Here is a 19,584-nt window from a genome sequence, read left to right as displayed (position 1 = left end):
AGACAACTGCCTGGCAAGAAATATCCTCACCAGAAACACACACACACACACACACACACACACACACACACACCTTGCCAGTGCCTGCACGGGGCACAAAATGGTACCCTCGGTGCCTCTCACAGTGCAAACGTGTAACCAAGTTAGGCTTTCAGTCAGTAAAACAAAGCCTTTTTATTTCTAGGCTGAGTTGGATGCTTTAAAGGTCTAGTTATCTTCAAATATCTGGCATTAAAAAATAGCAACTGTTTGTTTTTAGATAATGTAAAGGACGTTGTTAAATACAGATATAATGCTAAAAACTGCCTGAAGTTTCAGTTCCTCAAATCCAACTCAACTGAAATGAAGTCTAGAGGCTTAAGAAAAGGCAAAGGGCTTTTCATGGTTCTCACACATGAGAAGAAACAATATAAATTCTTCTACAGTGTAACTACGTAAGTCTTTCCACTATGAAAAAGAATGCTGTTACGAAGGAATATTAAGTCTAATGTATAAGTACATGTGAACCACGGGGCAACATTTCTCACAGAGAAATGGATCCTTCTCATATGCAAGCATTTAAATTAAGCAAGGAGTAAATGTCCCTCAGTGTGGGAATGCACCAAACCCATGAAGAGGACGGCTCTAACTCACCTTTCCAGACTTTCCTTCTTCTTGGATTTCTTGCTCCGCCTTACCATCCGGCTCTTATAGCTGTTTCTCCTGGCTGGCCCCGTTTTGATTGATGTGTTCTCAAATGGGGTGGTCGTGATCGACACCTTATTTACACTCTATAAAAAAATGACGTGGTATTAAAGCGAAATGCTGTGATGAAACAAGACCAGAACAGAGATAGGAGAGCCAAAGACAAAGAAAGATCCATAAGGACAGACATACAAAAGGCTTCCATGTGTCAATGACCCTTCAAGCAGTGAAGTCCTGACAAACTCGGTGGAAAAAAAATGTGAGGTTTCCTTAAGAGGGTGGGATCTGGAACTCCACAGAGCTGAGTTCAAATCTGAGCCTGTGACCTGAGCACTTGCTTTCCATCTAACAGGAGAGTCACACCTATCTCATAAGGCTTGTATGAAGATCAAGGGGACCGAGTCTGTAAAGCCTTTAGCACTGAGGGTGACACATGGAAAGGACTCTATCACAGTTATCCTCATCCATATGTATTAAGTATAAAGATGCCCAGGGGCTCTCTAGAAATCATAAAGAAACATCATAAAGCAGCAAAACTGAATGAGACTTCTATTTTAAATTATTTTTAAAGGTTCCTTTTCTACCACCAGAAAACCTGTCCGCAAGCAGAGCTGGAAAGTTCATGCCAGCAGGTATGAAATAGCCTCTGTTTTGCCAGGTCAGGCATGGTGAGGTCATTCCTGGTGGGTTTCTGTGCCCTTCCACTTGAACCTGGGACAGGGGCTGGCTGGGCAGGCCCTGGGGATGGATTTGAGCGCAGAGTTAGAGGGCAGGCTGAGGTGTGCCCTGGGCAAGTGGGCAGGACCCTCCCCCTTCACTCCCGTATCAATGACCTCTTCTTGAATTTCTTAATAACCAGGAGAGAAACATGTCCTTCGGAGTCACAGATGGCCCGGATTACCTTAAAAAGACAAGAAGCATACGGAGAAGGGCCTTTTAAAAGGCCTATGCCTGGAAGATGCCTAGCAACTCAGCTCTAAGTGGTATTAAGAGATGGGGAGTTGAGTATGATGGGGGCTGGGGACTGGAAAAACAGAGATTGTTTTAATATCAACATTCACCTCTCCTCTCAACTTGGGAAGTAATACGTGCCATTATAAGAAAAGAGTAAAGCATATATATATTAAAAAAAAATCATTGAGGAGCTTACCACCCAGCTAACGTCGGTAACATTTCTGTATATTTCCTGCTGGTCTCTTATCAGGCATGTAGAAAGTATGTATATATATAGACACACTTTATAAATAATTTAAATCTTAATTAATCTCATATTTAGTTTTATGTTTTTTGTTCTCTTCACATTTCCTAACTTTGAAAAACTTGCCCTTCGTCACTGAATATTCCTTAAGAACATGATTTTTACTGGCTATTTTAAAATATTCCATGAGATGGGTGAATCACAATTTAACTATTTCCCTATAGCTATTGTTTTCTATCTCGCAATTCTTGTAAGGGTTGAAATAAATACCTTTATCTCTAAATCGCTGTCCGAGCATCTGACATTTCCCTTAGATTACCTAATTAGACCCAATACACGTAGCAAAGGGTCTAGGTGGACTTTTGTTTGTTTGTTTTGCGGTACGCGGGCTTCTCACTGTGGCCTCTCCCGTGGCGGAGCACAGGCTCCGGACGCGCAGGCTCAGCGGCCATGGCTCACGGGCCCAGCCGCTCCGCGGCACGTGGGATCCTCCCGGACCGGGGCACGAACCCGTGTCCCCTGCATCGGCAGGCGGACCCTCAACCACTGCGCCACCAGGGAAGCCCTAGGTGGACTTTTTAGCGACTGTTGGTGCCTGGTGATACAATAATTTCCAGAAGGGTTATGTCACCTCATGCTGTTGCCAGCGGCACACAAGCAGCAGCCATAGAATGGGCTTGTCAGAACTGAATATTAACATTAAACAGATTACTGATTTTACAGGAAAAAGTTATATCATATTTTAATCTTTGTTCTTTGGCTGTTAACAAAGCTGGACTTTGACTCATTTATTTTTGATCATTTCTATTTCTTTAGAGAATGATTTGTTCATGTCTTACATCCAATTTTGTATCAGAAAGTCTTAGTATTATTGATTTGAGAGTTCTTTATATATTTAAGAACATATAATCCCATACTTAATGTCAGAATTGTAAAAAAATATTTTAGGGAAATGAGATTTGAACAAGAGAAAAAATTTTTCTTCATCCTGAAAGAATAAAGTACATGTTTTATATGCAACTGCCAAAACTTTAAAAGTAAACCTTAACCTGATAGTAGAGATTGACATTCAATTTATTCTTTAAACTGAAAATTCAGCTTTTAAGCATGAAAGGCCTACCATTGAAGGTTGTTTGGTATGGGATTTTCCCTTTACAAATTGAGTGAGGCCAGGCTAAAGTTTTAGTTTTTCCTGCATGTCTTAGGGGAAGGAAAGGGGCAACAAACATGATGGGAGTTCATCTTTCATTGAAGTTCCTTCCGTCCTTTTCTACATCATATACAGAGTGGACACAGGGGCTGCTAGAGCCCATGAGCCATCTAAGCTTGAATCCACTTCCACCCCTTCTAACACAATTCAGCACTGACTTTTATATCTTTACATATAAGAGGCTCACAATGCCACTGAGCATTTTAAAAGCACATTGTGAATATTTAAGCATTTTTCACATGTATTCTCTTACTTTATTTTCACAACCAAGTCATGAGGGTTTTTTTGTGTTTTTTTTTTAAACCCTATGAGGTAGGAAGGGATTATTATTCGACTAGAGGTAAGGAAAACAGATTCAGAGACACTGAGGTTCTTTTTTCCCAAGGTCACAGAGCCCAGTGGGAGAGCCCAAACCTGGCTCTCCCACCCCTCACCCCACACTGCCCACTCCTCATGGGCAGGGCATGCCCTGATCCCTTCCACTTCTTGCTCCCAGCAGAGTGCACAGCTTGTACTTAATGAGTGGCGGTGAGGGAACGAGGCACTGGATCCATATAAGGAATGACCAATGTATCAGACTGTCAAGAAGAAATTTTAAAAATATAAGAATATCATTAATGTTATATGAAAAAAATATAATATAAATGCTGAACATTCCTCACCAGAAAAGTTATGACCAGAGTTTGCTGAATCAGAGCACGTCATTAAGTTCTGTACAAAAGTCCCTTTCCACTATAAAACCAAACCCAGTTTTCTTTTTTTTGTTTCTACATATGGCTGTTCCAGATGACAGTTCACTTGACTTATGGAAATACACAAAGAGATAACTTCCGGGGGGCTTCCCTGGTGGCGCAGTGGTTGAGAATCTGCCTGCCAACGCAGGGGTCACGGGTTCGAGCCCTAGTCTGGGAGGATCCCACATGCCGCGGAGCAACTGGGCCCGTGAGCCACAATTACTGAGTCTGCGTGTCTGGAGCCTGTGCTCCGCAACAAGAGAGGCCGCGATAGTGAGAGGCCCGCGCACCGCGATGAAGAGTGGCCCCCGCTTAACACAACTAGGGAAAGCCCTTGCACAGAAACGAAGACCCAACACAGCCATAAATCAATAAATTAATTAATTTTTTTTAAAAAAAGAGATAACTTCCCTAAGGGGAAATACAGACACAAAAAATGCAGAGTGCAAACATTTGGTTGGAAACGTTAATGATTACAAAAATGGTAAGTAAATGACTGAAAAATATCATAATTTTATGGAGAATAGGTGAGAATTGTGAAGCCTGCCATCTGGTGGATCCATTGGCTATAGCAAGTGCTGCCAGAACTCGGCACAGTGTTTTACTGGGTCCACTGACCTCAACAAATTCTTTTGAAGAAGAAGCAGTCTCTTATTAGGGAAATTCTGCAGCACTGTTTTAAAAAATAACAACAACGAAATGGGGCCAGAAGACTGTTAAATGTTCTATTAGTTAAGTTTTACTTTAAACTACTTGTGTGATTAGTGCCCGGTGGGAGGGAAATTATTTTAAGCTGGCTGAACTGAATACAAGAGCAGAAGTCAGGCTATTCAGTCTCTTCTCTCAGTCTGACTCCACATTAGTTTATCAGTTGGCCTTGGGTACTTCACTGAGCTAGACTGTTTTTACATTTCTTTCTCTGCAAGACGCACATGGGGAACAGCACTCTTCCTGCATACGTGTGTCCTTGCCCTGACTCAAGCCTGCATGATCCAGCCCCAGCCATCTTGCACACTTCATCCCAGATGCTATGAACTCAGGCTCCGGCCACACTGGTTTACTCATGCACCTCAAGCACGCTGAGCTTCCCGTCCTTGTGTTTTTAAGCATCTTCTTTATTTTGCCTAGACCATCCTGTACCCCCTTCCCATACACTAAATGTCCACCCCTCCTTCACAGCCCTGCACTGAAAACCCCCAACTCTTCATCCCTGCCCACCCTGGTGGAAAGCTCTCTCTCCTTTAGAACTTGGGCCATATTTACAGTTTGTTCCTTTTGTCTGACACTCTGATGATAGCCTAGTATCTCCACTGTTTCCCCTGTGAACGTTGGACTGTAAGTTACTGGCAATCAGAAGACTTCATGTACAGAGCACAGCGGTGTGCTGGTTGAAAGCACAGGCTCTGGAGCTGCATTGCCGAGATGCAAATCCTCTTCTGCTCTTTCCTAGCAGGTAACCTTGGCTGCTTTGCTAACTTCTCCCTGCTTTAATTTATCTGTAACATGGGGACGTTTATATTTATAGCAACTATGCACAAGGTATGAGGATTACCTGAGTTTATTCATGTAAAGGCTCTCGATTACCTATTATTCATATGTGTCATTTGTTGTGTGACTCTTCGGTACCTGGCACACTTCTGCACATTTTGGGGGCCCAGCTAATATGTGAAGATGGTAATAACGATGCTATTTGATGGTCCCCATTTTAGTTTCCAGAGGTTCTCCAGAGTTCAGGGAAAGGAAATTTTGAGGCAGGGGCTGGTGATATTTTAGGGCTTCTCTTACAATTGGGGATTTAAACTAATGCTGTCCTAAGAAAGCAACCTGGTTTTAATAGAGAGTTTTCTGGATTAGGGAGGCTACACTGGGAAGGTAATTATGTGAGCAGGGGATATGAGGGGTCCATGTGGCCTCCACCCCTCACTGCAGTGGCTGGAGAGAGATTTCAGTGCTTTGACAAAGTTCTTTTTTAACAAGCTACTTGCAAGCTGGATGGAGGTGATTAACTCCTTGTGGCAGGAGAGGTTTAAGGCAACGCTGAAGGAGCACATTTACAGGAATTCACAGAGCCGTGGGGAACTGAACCGGATAACCGTGACTTTCTATTTCCTTGTGCATGTAAGTTAGTGCTTCCATAGCAGGCTCATTTTGAAGTTGTGAGGGTAAGTGTGACCAAAGCTGCAGCCACGAAACACGCAATACGCTTATTAGGTTCACAATCTGAAAGATAAATAAGTGTTGCACATGTATCTCTAAATATACATACAGCCCTATGTAATGGCTCTTCCACCGTTTTCTAAGGATGCCATGAGATTTTGTGAAGTAGTTTGCAAGTATAAAACATCGTGTAAAAAGCATCTGAGAATACCAAAATACAGCTACTATCCTGATGGTCCGCCAGTGAGGAAGCCCTCAGGGAGCCCAAGAGTATAGAATGCATTTGTGAGAAAGGTGACTAGAGTTAGGGGAACCACCTGTAGGTATGGAGGATAGCAAAGCCCGGCCTCAACTCGAATGGGGACTGAGGCCAAGACCAAAGTTTCATTAATGCTGTGAACTGATCAACAGCAATAACTTTCCTACAATCTGCCACTTCACAATGGCCCTTTGACTATGCATGCTATTACTCTTCCTGGAACCTAGGCCAGACACTGAATCATTTGAAGAATACACTTGTGTTGGCTGAGGGATGAGAGAAGGAAGAAGAAAAGTCATTTAACTGTACTTACTTTTCCAAGGCTTTGTACACCCACCTACCTGCACTACCTTCCAAATCCTGATTTTCTTTCAAGTTCCAGTTCAGTGTCACTTCTCTGTGATGACCCTCCCCATTCACAGAATCTTCTCTCCAAAAGTACGGGATTCCTCCCCTTGCTATGGCCCTGGCTAATCAAGCTGAACTTTATCTGCTTGCATACCTCTTCTATATCTCCCATAGTCCTCGAGGGCAAGGACCATACCTGAATTCCTACGTTGCCAACATCTACCATGGTACCTGCCTCAGAGCGAGTGCTCTAGAAACAGTCTGAATGTACCTTGTTTAAATGATACATATGTGTTTATGTTGTGCCGCTCAATAGGCTGCAGGTTATCTGAGGTCATGGCTCACGCCTCTCTGATTATAGCCCAGCCCCTCCCAATGCTCACACAGCAAGAGGTCATCCGTCAACATCTGTTGACTTGTAAAATAATCCTACAATTAAAGACTGTATTTTTGATCACAGATAGTCTTCTTTCCTTGAAAAAACTTAAAATCAAACTCAAATTTATCTTTGTTTTAACCAGATCCATATTTGGAGCTATAACTTTATATTCTGTAGTCAGCAGGTGGTAGAGCAAATAACCCAAAAGAAATGAGAGGAGCAGTATAGACTGTCTCTCTCTATCATACTCATGCTTCTTGTGATCTTCGTACTCCACTGGCTGGAATCAGCTTACATTCCAACTAGAAATTGATCGACATCCAAATTCATTTGTATGTATGAATGGGAAAAGGGCTAATGATTGCTAGAATCCCTTCTTCCATTACCACCTAGTTCTATCATTTATAGTGTATGTTATATATTCACAGTTCTACCTTTCAAAAGGAAACCCAACTCTCAGACTCAACCTTCAGATCTGACCTCACAGTTTAATACTACTTTGTCTTCTGCTATACAGAATAAAATTTACTGAAGAAAATCGCCTTTAGGATGGACGATTTCCAAACAGATTTTACTATGTGCGGTACCTAAACAAAGAGAACTCTATTTGTAATTTAGGATAAGAAGCAAAATTAAATTAGGAAGTGACTGTGCAGATATACGAACGTGTATTTCATGATATAAAACCCCAAAATTCATGTTATTTTTGCCTTTACATTAAACAGACTACCGAATATTCTCTCAGCAACGAGACTGAGTGTGTATGGATGTGCCATATAGAAGAACTCTAGACCTTGAGTAAAGAACTCTTGGTACTAGTTCTTTCTGGCTACCTCCTTCATCTGGATGGCCATGACATCAAAAAGATAGTACCTTTAGCAGGAGCTCTATAACTTCTGTGTGGACGAGTCCATGCACCGGTTCTCCATTGATGTGTGTGATCAGATCCCCAGCCTTCAGTCCTGCCTGGCAAGCTGGACTTCCTTCTTCTACATTCTAAAGTCCAAGAGGAGAGTATATATTAGTAAGCAAACGAATGACAACCCTGACACCTACTGTTTCTTGTGGCTCAGTGTTCTGAGTTAATCAGCAAATGATCCTGAGCTCCTAAGAGGAAACCAGTAAGACATGGTTTGCTATTCTTTTTCTGTCATCATCCTAAAATAGGGTAATTCCTATGGTTCCTTAAACAATTTCAGGTGATCTGAGAAAGTACTTAAAAAACAAACAAACAAAAAGGAAGGCCAGGGAAAAAACCTAAGAAAAGAAGAATGAAAGAAGGATAAAAACAGGACTATCTTTGACTATTTCTACCAGCTTGGTATGCAGAGTGGATAATCAGATATGAAGACTAACAGAATTATGAGAAAGAATTAACTTTTGCTAAATTCAATCCCACCACATAGATAAAGGGCAAGAGTATGAAACAGGTCCCAAATGCCAGCTTAACAGAAAAATCATTTGCTGTTAACTACGCCTCAGCTGACATATTTATTCTCCAGTTTGGCTGGGAACAAAAACTAACCAGAAAGAGAGACTGTCGGTCTTACCCAAACGATGTGATGCACTGTGTAAATGTCGCTGTCTCCCACATACACCCGGATGGCTCGGATGGTGAAACCATAGTTCTTCCCTGAACTGTGGATCACAACGGGCTGGTGTGGACTGACAGAAGCTCCTGAGGAATCTCGGCTGGGAGAGGAATCCCTTGAGGAAGAAGGGTCCGAGGACAGAGAATGGGGAGACATCGGACTTCCCAGTGGAGAAACAGCAAACATATCTGCAACAAAGAGGCCAGTCATCACAGCTCATCCTGGTCCCACAAACTGCTCTCAGGTAGCCCTCACTAGGTAGCCCTGCTGGGATTGGGAGCACAGTCACAAAACAAATCCATTCCTTTCTAATAAAGAAGAAATAATATAAAAATATTTATACTGGTAACTAGCATGGTAACGGGTAACTTGACAGAAGGCTGTCAAGGCAATTTCAGAAGTTTCTCTTTTTAAACTAACTTTTAAACTCACATTCTCAAGTTACAACTTCTTAGTTCTCTACACAAATTAAAAAACACACAAAACTTCACTGCTATCTGACTGTGAACTTTTAATACACTTTCTTTTAATTAAAGAAACAGGAACTTCCCTGGTGGCGCAGTGGTTAAGAATCTGCCTGCCAGTGCAGGGGACAAGGGTTTGATCCCTGGTTCGGGAAGATCCCACATGCCGCGGAGCAACTAAGCCCATGCGCCACAACTACTAAGCCCGCATGCTGCAACTACTGAAGCCCACACGCCTAGAAGCCCGTGCTCCGCAACGGGAAAAGCCACCGCAATGAGAAGCCCATGCACCACAATTAAGAGTAGCCCCTACTCGCTGCAACTAGAGAAAGCTCGCATGCAGCAGCGAAGACCCAACGCAGCCCCCCAAATAAATAAATAAATAAGTAAATAAACAAATCACAGGTGCACAAATTTCAGGTATACCCTCACACAGAGAAGGCTGTATGGACTATAGTAAAAGACGCTCAGGCTCCAAATCTTGCCCTAAATAACTTTAACATGGTTCTTTTCGAAAAAACCTGGCTCGGAAAGCAATGCATCAATTTACCTCTGCTTTTTTAATAATATTACTGAACTAGTACTGATTAAACAATTTTGATCAAGAAAACATTGTAATGTTAGCTTCTCTATAAAAGAATCATTCCTTATTACTATGATTAGAACCGATTCTCTTCATATATTACCTGTAATTCTAGCAAGGTTTCTGAGACGATAATGTAGGTGGATAGAGAAATTTTAAGAAAAACTCACTTCATATTCTTCGACACCAATACTGTTCTGTTTCCCTTGTTTTATGAACAAACACACTTTAAACTTATAGTTCTTATCACTGTTTCATCTATGTGAATCTAAAGAGATCCTAACTGGTCATGTGAAATTGCACGTGTGTGTGTGTGTGTGTGTGTGTGTGTGTGTGAAAAAGAATAACCTACAAAAAGATGCTGAGGTTTAAACGTGAGCTCAGTCAGGGCCAGGCTACAAAGGGCCAGCGCAACTGAAGGCTCCCGGGGTGCGGTGAGTAACATCGTGGCCACAGCAAACTGAAAGTATGCAGACTATCTTTTGCTCTAATTCTTGTGTCTGTCCAAAGGAAAACAATTAGCTAAATGTATCACTATCCAAGCTCCTTCACTTTCTGACTTCATGCGGCATCCTGACCCTTTTTTTCCTGGCTACCTCTGTCTCATCCAAAGGCCAGTTGAACAGATGCACCCTGGTGGGCAGGGAACTTCAACACATGCAAAGGCAGGAAGAAGACAGAGTGGATACACAGATCCAAACTGCTCAAAGAGCCAGGCCCCCGACCCTTTACCTCAGTCCATTTTACCTTATCTCCTCAGATTGAATAACTGACCTACAGTCACCAAGATGTGGGCTTTCTCATCGGCTCTCAAAGTGGACTGGACCACCTCCCACTTACCTTGCTGACTGCAGCTGCACTGGGGCCATTGCCTTCTGGTTATGAAGAGTCACTCAAACTAGGGAGACAGGTGTTTGTTTTGTGGTGCTACACAGACATTTCCCAGAAATCAGAATATGCTACAGTGAGCATTACCCCCCAGGGAGCTTTTGTTTTTACCCAATTTCTTTCTGCACGAATTTGAAATTTCAACAATGTAAACAATCCCTTTTATACATGGTCTGTATTCTTGCAACTGCAAGCCATCTGCAATATAATTCGACTGCCACTTACGCTCTCTTACTGTCATTTGAGTGAAAAGTCATAACCACCAGGGTATATATTTTCATCTCAGCCAGTGAAATTACTGTAGACTTTGTGATTAGTAGAGGCAAAACTAGGTTGTGGAAACATACTGCAATTGAACAAAACCATAATTAAGCCCAGTTTTTTAATATAGGCTGGAAAATAATACCAGTAGGAGGAAGCATAACCCAACTGACAGGGCTGGTAAACCTTGTAATTTCAGTGCTGTCTGTGACTCTGTCTCCCCAGAAATGAAAAACTTATGTTCTCTGTGTCGATATCCTCGTTAATTAGATGAGAAAAACTCTACTTAGCTTTCCAACACAGATGCTGTAAACAGCTCTGTCAAGGATACAAATGATGCATAGTCCAGGGAAGAAAAATTATTCAGAAGAGGGAAATTTATCACTTAACTTGGGGGGCGTGGGAGAAAAGGAAAGAAAACAAGTAAAAGAAATAAGCCTTTGTGGGAAGGGAGCCTGCCTCATCTCCTGCTGCAGAAAGAAGCGAGAGGGAATAAACCACATATGGCCCTTGGGAGCTCTGGAGGTCTTGCAGGGAGACACTCTGGAGGGCTGCGCCAGGACACCACCCGCTACTGTTTCAAGCCATCTTGTATGTCAATCAGCATTGCAAACTGGGGGCGGGGGGTGAACATGCACAAATCACACAATTTCATGCAAGTAGATGTCTCTCTACCTCCTGGGATCATGAGGGACAGAGCACTGGCAGAAAGGGACTTTGTGACTTTCCCCGAGATTTTCTTTTTCTCTGTGCTTTCTAATCGCTGCCGAGCCATGTGAGAAGTGGGTTCACTGCAGGGCTTTGAGGAATTATCTGTACTGTCCACACACTCGCTTCGTCCATTTATCTGATCCAAGTGCTCTGAAAAACTGCCAACTGTACAAAGAAGAAGGGATAAACATGTTCAGGAAAATCTGGGATAGGAGAGGTGGGGAGAGGGGGACAGAGAGAGAGAGAGAGAGAGAAGGAAAGACAAACGCTGGGAAACAGACGCCCATGTGGTTCATGAGTCCATGTGGTGTCAGGCAAACATGAAAATCATGTGACCGGTTTGAGAAAAGTGACATGGAGGAGGAAGAATGAAAGAGGTGTCCATTCAGATATTGTTCTACTTGTACACAAGTCCACTAACTCTCAGCTGACTCCATTTAACTAGGAGAATAATTACTTTTTAGAATCTGTCTTTTACAACCCTAGGAGAGACAACTCTTCCCCCCGACCCCGCCATGAAAGGCCATGAACCAAACATCAGCTTATGAACTGCACAACGCCCACCGTATAGTATGATCATCCTGTGACACAAATGATCATTAGCAATGCTGTTAATATTGGTTTTTGCTAGGTGGACATCATTTAGTCACTTCATGGACATTTATGCCCATGTCATCTCCTACCATCTTTCTAGGACACACCTCACACTTAGGCTCAGGTTTGTAACTTGCGGAAAAGTGCCTAAAGTGTCGCCTTTGACTTCCCACACCTGCTTTCACTCTGAGCTCCTTGTAAGTTTCACAGGACAAGACAAAGGGTATGCTTCACTACGGTACCCAACGGTTCCCTACGTCTTCTTGCCTTTAGACTAGACAGTGCCAAATGCTGATCTGCCCTGAAGTTACTGGAAGTGAAAAGATCCGTCCCCCTCTAAACCAGCCATCACACCTTCTTTATTTTTAATTTTATTAATCCTCAGTATACACTGGAGAGTTTTGTGTTTTTTTTTTAAAGTTAAAACATTAGGACTTCCCTCAGCAGAGGAACATAAGAGAACATGTAACCACGCAGAAGGATGCAGAAATGGAAAGTCACTGATACCAGTCTGGTAATTGCACACGCCCAGAGTAAAGAAAGTTCTTTACTCTTGTCAGAAGTGACATGTTGAAAAAAGTCAAGTGATCATCCCTTTTGGTTTCTCCTATTCTTTCTTTCACAGGTATCAGTTTTCTGGGTTTTTTTCTTTCTTTTTTTAATCACCGCTAATACATCTTTGTCCAGAAAAAAACAACGCTTATCTCCTTTTTCCTTCTAAATGCTATATTATAAGCCCCCTGTGCTTTAAAAATCTATCAACACTATCACCACATTAAGATATACAATCCACACAGAGAATTTAATACCATTATAAATGATCCTTTGAAAGACCAACCAGCACATTTTAAAGTGCTGACCATGACATTCTTTGCCTAGAGAAGAGGCTTCATCAGACTTAACTAACATTTCTGTTACAGTGCTATATACACATCACTCGATTGCATGGCAGGCTTGGTCCTAGTTCAGAGGTGGCACAGACCCACAGGTGGGGTCCAAGCTAAGGGAAGCCTGGGACTTGGGACAGTGGGCTTGGGCATAGCACAGCTCATGGCCACCTACTGTGCTGTAGGTACAGGGTAAGATTCACAAACTTCCACGTGACACCCATCTGACCTACTAAGGAAGACGACCTTAAGGCAAACATCAACAACCTTTCTACTTCTATATGCCAAACTCAGTCCCACATAACAGCATATCTATTCTAGTCACTCTAAATGAAGAAATCAACTGCTGAGGGACTTGACAAAAACTGCTTCACAAATCAAAAAAATCTTATCTCCAAAACGTTTAGTTTGCTTTGGGGTAAGTTACACACTCCCTTCTCCTTTCTAATTTGGCTTGGATGGGATCACTGACAAGCATAAACTGAAAAGCTGAATCTCTTCACAGTGAATAATTTGTTGGATGCATTCAAGCACTACACCTAAAACTTCAAGACTTACTTTTCACCGATTCAAATACATTGTAGTCATGAAAAAAGAAACAGGTATAAAGCTGCACTTCCCTAAATGCCAGAGTGTGAATATTCAATGTTCTCTTTTATCATCCCTCCCTCTTGCCTCCGCCATTTCATCCCGCCATCTCATTTCATAGCACTGTATATAAACGTGTGTTTCTTTTCTGCCATTGGTAGATAATGTCACCTTAATGTTCTGGAAATGTCAAGGATTCTTTCTTTTTGATGGTGGAGCAATATAAAAATCAACAAATTTAATTTTCCTACAGTCACGGTTTTCAGATTCCCTAATTACCCTTGGCTGGGAGCAAATCAGCTCATCTCTCTATTCTGTATGGCCCCCAAGGTCTTTGGTCTTTTAGTGTGTGTATGAGGGAGACAGAGAGAAAGGTGGTTTGAATCTATTAATCATAATGCATAGCAGGATATAGACAGATTTTTTTTTTAATTGTGAAAGTAATCCATCAAATGCTTAGACACCATTCCCCTCCCTTTACCTCCTACCTTTCTGATAGTGAGTAGGCAGAAGAGACCAAGAGATCATAAACAATTCATCATATTAAGAATAAATGAGAAGTAGAGGTAACTCTATTCAGAGTAAATAATAACTAAGAAACAGATGAGAACTTAGTAACCAGAAATACAAAACACTTGACATGTCTACATTTGACCTGATTACCAAGATGAACTAAAAATGGTCAGGCGTCTTAGACTACTAGCTTGTTTCTACACTACTCCTTCATTGCTGTTCTCTTGGCTCTCTAGATTTAGGACAAGTGGAATTATCCTACATGGAAGCAGAACTGAGGTGAAGAGAGAGAAGGAAAAAACCCAATAGCATGCTTCCCCACGATCAACTGTAAGCTCACGTGAAGCTCCACAGGACCAGATTTTTTAGTGAGGCGGAAATAAACCCAGCCTGTAAAATTTGTAATTTTGAAATGATTCAAAACAAGATGAAAACATTACACCACGAATATTCAGTTAGTTAAAAAAATGTTCATGAAAATTCTTGGAATCATTCATGGTTATCAATATAGCATATTGGATATGGCTTAATGAAAACATTTATCATAGCAACCTTAATCCATATCCATGTTTTTATTTTTTAAGCATAAATACACATTGCTCTGTAGAAGGACATGCTGTGCATAAAATTTTTATACACCGAATAATATTTGAAATGCACTTCAAGAACTTGCTCTGAGGGAAGCACAAGGCCGATCATCTAATGAGGACACCTCCTTGATTAAAGGCCCCAAGTATCCATGATACAGTAAGCATTTTAAAAACCTGTGGAGATACTGCTCCTGGTGTCAGGAAGGTTTACTTCACACAAAAGCGACACCATAAAGCGCCCCCTAGGAAAGGCCCAAGCCCCACTGTTTCTCACACACCCTAAGATGTCTTAGGGTTATTTGCGTCAGTTATCCAGAGGCTGGGAAGGCAGCTTGTGTGCAGTGGAGTTGTTTCATAGGCGCACGAGACACTGATTTGAACTGTGTCGGTATTTCTGCCTCTCCTCTCCCAGCTCCATCCGTGAACCTCACAGAATAAGCATCTTTTTTCTTTCCCCTTAAAGAAACTTTATATCCAAGTTACTTTTGAAGTAAAACACTTCAAAAGTGTAGATCGAGGTATGAGGTATTTTTTTTTTTTACCATCAAATATACAAGATGTTTGCCCACCTAATTTCTTGCTTGTCTTCTTTCTTATACGTCCCTGAGATTCTCATCAGCCTCTGTTTCTAGCCAGCTATGCAAACAGAATAAGCATCTTGCTGCACTGACTGAGGGTCTCACGTGCAGACTGCTTGGTTATTGGGTATAAGTGGTCCCATAACAAAAACCAACTCCTCCAAAGAAACAACCAGCCGTCTCAACAGTAGAAGGAAAACTGGCTTACGCGGTACCTTATGGGGGGTGATTTAAGACATTGTTGAGGGTAAGTCTGACCATTTGACTATTTAATAGGGTCGCTTACTTGTAACTTTGAGTTAGATGCAACTCCACAAGGCATGCCTTCGTATCCACAACAGAGAACATGCTCTCTTACTGTGTTCTGACAGCCATCGAAGGACGCCACTGAAACCCAGCAGAGGATGTGAAGGCTACAGGTGAAGCAAGAAGGATCTGCTGTACAGCCATGCACTAAGGAGGGGTCTGAGACATCTGATCTCAGTTCTGAGGAGCCCATCGCCCAAGCTCAAGCAGTGGGGCCATGGAGAGGGTCTAGTGGCACAAAATGCCCATTGTCGCTGCCTGGCCGGGCCAGGCCTGGGACTCCGAGCACGAGCAGTCACCTCTCAATGTGGTGGGTGATGCCTGGATGGCAGGGGCCACGCCCAGGGCCTTACCTGACAAGGTGGAGCTGCTGATGGTGCTGGCCGGAGTGCTGACCTCGGGCTCCTCCTGAGCACTCTCTGCAGGGGGGAGGGCTGGCTTTTCCCGCTCCTCATGCAGCTCTCTGGGGTGGGGAGCAGCCTCATCTTGTTCTGCCTCTGCTGAAATAGCCAGTTTGGGAAGCAGGCCAGAACCGAGTTTATGTCTGTTGCTTTCAGTTTCCGAAGAGTTGGATGTGGATAACTGTTGCCTTAATTAAAAACAAAAACAAAGTCATGCAACTATACATACTATGAAACTGTGCTCAAGGTGAATTTTGGAAGAAACCAGGTAAAAATGGAACTGAGGTAGCCTAACCAAGACATGTCGAGGGCAGCGATTCTTACAGTGTGGTGCCCAGACCAACAGAATCAGCATCCCAGGGAACTTGTCAGAAAGGCACATTCTCAGCCCCTATCCCAGATCTCCTGGGTCAGCAATCTGCTTGTACAGGCCCCCCACAAGATTCGGATGCACACTCGTGTTTAACAGCCACTGTCCTAGGAGCTGCGGTTCATGATATTTGTAAACAAGAATTTCACATACATTTCAGAATACTCTGCACTCCAGCTTAATGTTTCCGTGGATGGCAACGTTGTGCTTTTGGTTTTGTCCCCAGGGTCTTCCTTCTCTTCTCCTGGATTCTGAGTACCTCGATCTATACTGCTGAAAACCTGCAAAGGCAAATAGTCAGTGTTTATTTTTTATTTATTTTTATTTATTTTTAATTTTTTTGGCGGTACAAGGGCCTCTCACTGTTGTGGCCTCTCCCGTTGCAGAGCGCAGGCTCCGGACGCGCAGGCTCAGCGGCCATGGCTCACGGGCCCGGCCGCTCCGCGGCATGTGGGATCCTCCCGGACCGGGGCACGAACCCGTGTCCCCTGCATCGGCAGGCGGATTCTCAACCACTGCGCCACCAGGGAAGCCCAGTCAGTGTTTATTAATACCTTCTTGAAAGGGATTGTCAGAATAAAAAAACAAACAAGTCCTGGCAGAACAACCTGAGACTATGACTGAAGTTTCAAAAGGTACTTTCCAATGCTGTTTACTTGAGTCCTGAGGTGAGTGGTCAATGTACAATGTTTTCCTTTTGGAGTGGGGAGCTATGAATGCATCACCCTCTCACCGTATCTCACTATGGACTTTGTATCTGCAAACAAAATCCATAGATGCATTGCAGTTTCTAGGCCTGGGATCGATGCACATGTTAGATTACTTTTTAACCATGAAGTCAATCAGAAAAAGAAAATCACAGAGAAAAAGATTTAATGGCTCCCAGTCAGGGGCGGGAAGGAGAAAAATGAATTGGAATTGAGGGCAAAGAGAAGAATAAATTTTCTGTTCCAAGACATGTTGGGGGGAGATGCAGTGCATATTTGGTTAGGAGTCAGAGGTACTTACTTGTTTGGCTTATAAATCTCACATACAGACAAGCAGTTTCATATGTTGGTACCAGGACTTCTGAAGGGGATCATAGCTTAGGCAAACTGAGAGCTCTGCTGTACCACAGGGAAGATGGAAGCTAAAATAGGGAGCTGAGAGCCCAGCCCAGGAAGCGCTCACTACTGCCCAACCCAGCCACTTGCTGCTCTCGTGGGAATGGACCTTAGACCTCCTATAATCTCCTGGGATTTGGAGGAAGGTGGCTGAAGAACAGGAGACAGTGGGCAGGGAACAGTTTAGGGGCTGGCTTTGATGGGCCAGAGAACAAGCACTGGGAAAGCCCACACTCTGTGTTATCAAAGCTTCTGTCCCGGCTCTGGGCCAGAACTGCACCTCCCCTCCAGAGAAATCCCTACCTCTCCATGTCTTTCCTATAAATGGGGAGGGCAGTGCCAGCCAATTTGCAGATGCACCCTGGGAAGTCACTCAGAAAAAGATACGGAACACTTTGAAATCACTCAGTGCTATAGAAAAGCTACACAATAATCATGCAAAATGCCATGGCAACAGAAAATACATCGCTACTGAAAATAGCAAAAGGAAGGTAGGATGCCCTCTAGGTTCACTTCTATCTTCCTAGGGCCCTGCCCCCATCTCAGGACTATCAGGTGTGTCTTTGTTTTGTTTGTCTTTTAAATCTTACCACTACCAGTGAAAAAGCATCTTTCTCCAGTGTCGATTTTATCTTCTACCATTTCCAAAATTCTAGCTTGGCTTCCTACTGCCCCTTTAATACGATAACTTACACTTTCTATCATCGGTTAAGAGACTTTCTCATTCCGCAATCAACTGTCCCCAAGTGTCTGGGCTTATGTCAAGGACCAAGCTTTCTCCTTTGTGTTGTATTCCATGGGATACTAGAAGAGGGCTCTGCACACAATGAGCTCAACTGTTCTTCACTATAAGATGAAAGAAATAGAAGGATGCCTCCAAGGCCCGGCAGCACTGAGCTAGACCAGGGTCAGCATGTAAATGGTATCAGGTACTCCAATAATGACTATGAATGCAAGTCTCTGCCTCCAAGAAAAAAGATGCTAATCTTTGGATCATAAAACAGAGAAATATACCCCTGCAGGGCGGCAGGGACTCTGGATTATCAAGATGGTGGGGTCATTACCCATCCCCCCCAAAAAAATCTCAAGCCCCAAAACACTGCATGGGGTTTTTACAATTCTGTGCAGCTGTTTAAGGCACCAACTATTTGACCAGTAGGAGATTCTCCCAGAGACCTTCTATGTTTATGCCATGTCTTACTTACTTTAGAAAACCTGTGTGAACATGAGGAAAACTGCCTTATTTCCACATTAAAGTCTTCGTCATTTGTGTCATCTTCTTCCTCAGTCTCCATATGATGGTACTTCTCTGACCGCGCTGCAGGGAAATGTTTGGAAACAGTTCCAATTATTCAGAATTTCAGCTTTTAATTTAGATATTTTAATTATGAGTTTTTATATCAAAGCAGCATTATGTTTCAGGACCCATGCATTCAAGACTGGAAGGTACTATCAAAAGTAGAGCTGATTTTCTACAAAGTAAAGGCCAAATAATGTTTTATGTCAGATAATGCACGTACTATCAAAATAACTTGTGTCATCTTCGGATTCCAGTTGGGGAATGAATTCTGCCTTCTGTCGTAGCAAACTGTTCCAGTCTAAGGAACGGAAGAATCGATGCTGTTTGACTTCATACGCACCACCTTGGGGTAGGGAGTGGAGGGGAAGGACAAAGCGAAACGTGTTAAATGATCCTCCCCGCAAAGGTAAGAATCAGTTTCAAAGAACAACCAAAAAAAAGAAAAACAAAAAAAAAGTTCTATCAAGAGAGAACTAAAGAAGTCACAGAAATCTTTTTCATTCTACAACCAAAACCTCCAAAAATTCTTCCATAATTTATCAGCAGGAGATTTGATTTTGCTAACAGCAGTTGCTACGGCACAGTTTTTCTTTGTTGGTTCTTCCATGACTTCCTCCATTTTTCAAAGGTTAATGATGTGGCCACTTAAAAGCCCATTGTGCTGAACCTGGGGACGTGGACACACACTGGCCCAAAGCAGACTTGCTCATTCCAAACCCCCCAAAAACCTAAGAAGGTGCAGAATGTGTTCACAGCAATATTTCCTCTGGAGGTAAGGTTTTAATAAAGATGAATTTTCCCTAAATAGTACATAACGGTTAACATTTGATTTTATTGGACCGCTCATTAACATTGGTAGGAGTTATAGTCTGTGGATTACAGATTC

General features: G+C 42.7%; 1 protein-coding gene across 6 annotated transcripts in view; it reads right to left on the bottom strand.

Moving 5' to 3' along the window:
- Positions 1-19,584, bottom strand: part of MAST4 (microtubule associated serine/threonine kinase family member 4) — a 599,104-nt gene that overhangs the window by 12,046 nt on the left and 567,474 nt on the right. For 4 of the 6 annotated variants that reach the window (XM_055086603.1, XM_055086600.1, XM_024120551.3 and 1 more), the window contains 8 exons: positions 18,919-19,041; positions 18,604-18,716; positions 16,449-16,576; positions 15,878-16,113; positions 11,433-11,633; positions 8,520-8,749; positions 7,843-7,965; positions 634-770 (listed from right to left, as the gene is read on the bottom strand). In XM_055086603.1, the coding sequence (XP_054942578.1) occupies positions 634-770; positions 7,843-7,965; positions 8,520-8,749; positions 11,433-11,633; positions 15,878-16,113; positions 16,449-16,576; positions 18,604-18,716; positions 18,919-19,041 (1,291 nt within the window). The remainder of the gene's footprint in view (positions 1-633; positions 771-7,842; positions 7,966-8,519; positions 8,750-11,432; positions 11,634-15,877; positions 16,114-16,448; positions 16,577-18,603; positions 18,717-18,918; positions 19,042-19,584) is intronic. The other 2 variants (XM_055086601.1, XM_028492947.2) reach the window with 1 other exon arrangement.

The sequence above is a fragment of the Physeter macrocephalus genome, chromosome 8 (genome assembly GCF_002837175.3).
Source record: "Physeter macrocephalus isolate SW-GA chromosome 8, ASM283717v5, whole genome shotgun sequence".
NCBI classification, from domain to species: Eukaryota; Metazoa; Chordata; class Mammalia; order Artiodactyla; family Physeteridae; genus Physeter; species Physeter macrocephalus.
This window is presented reverse-complemented; position numbering and strand designations above follow the sequence as displayed.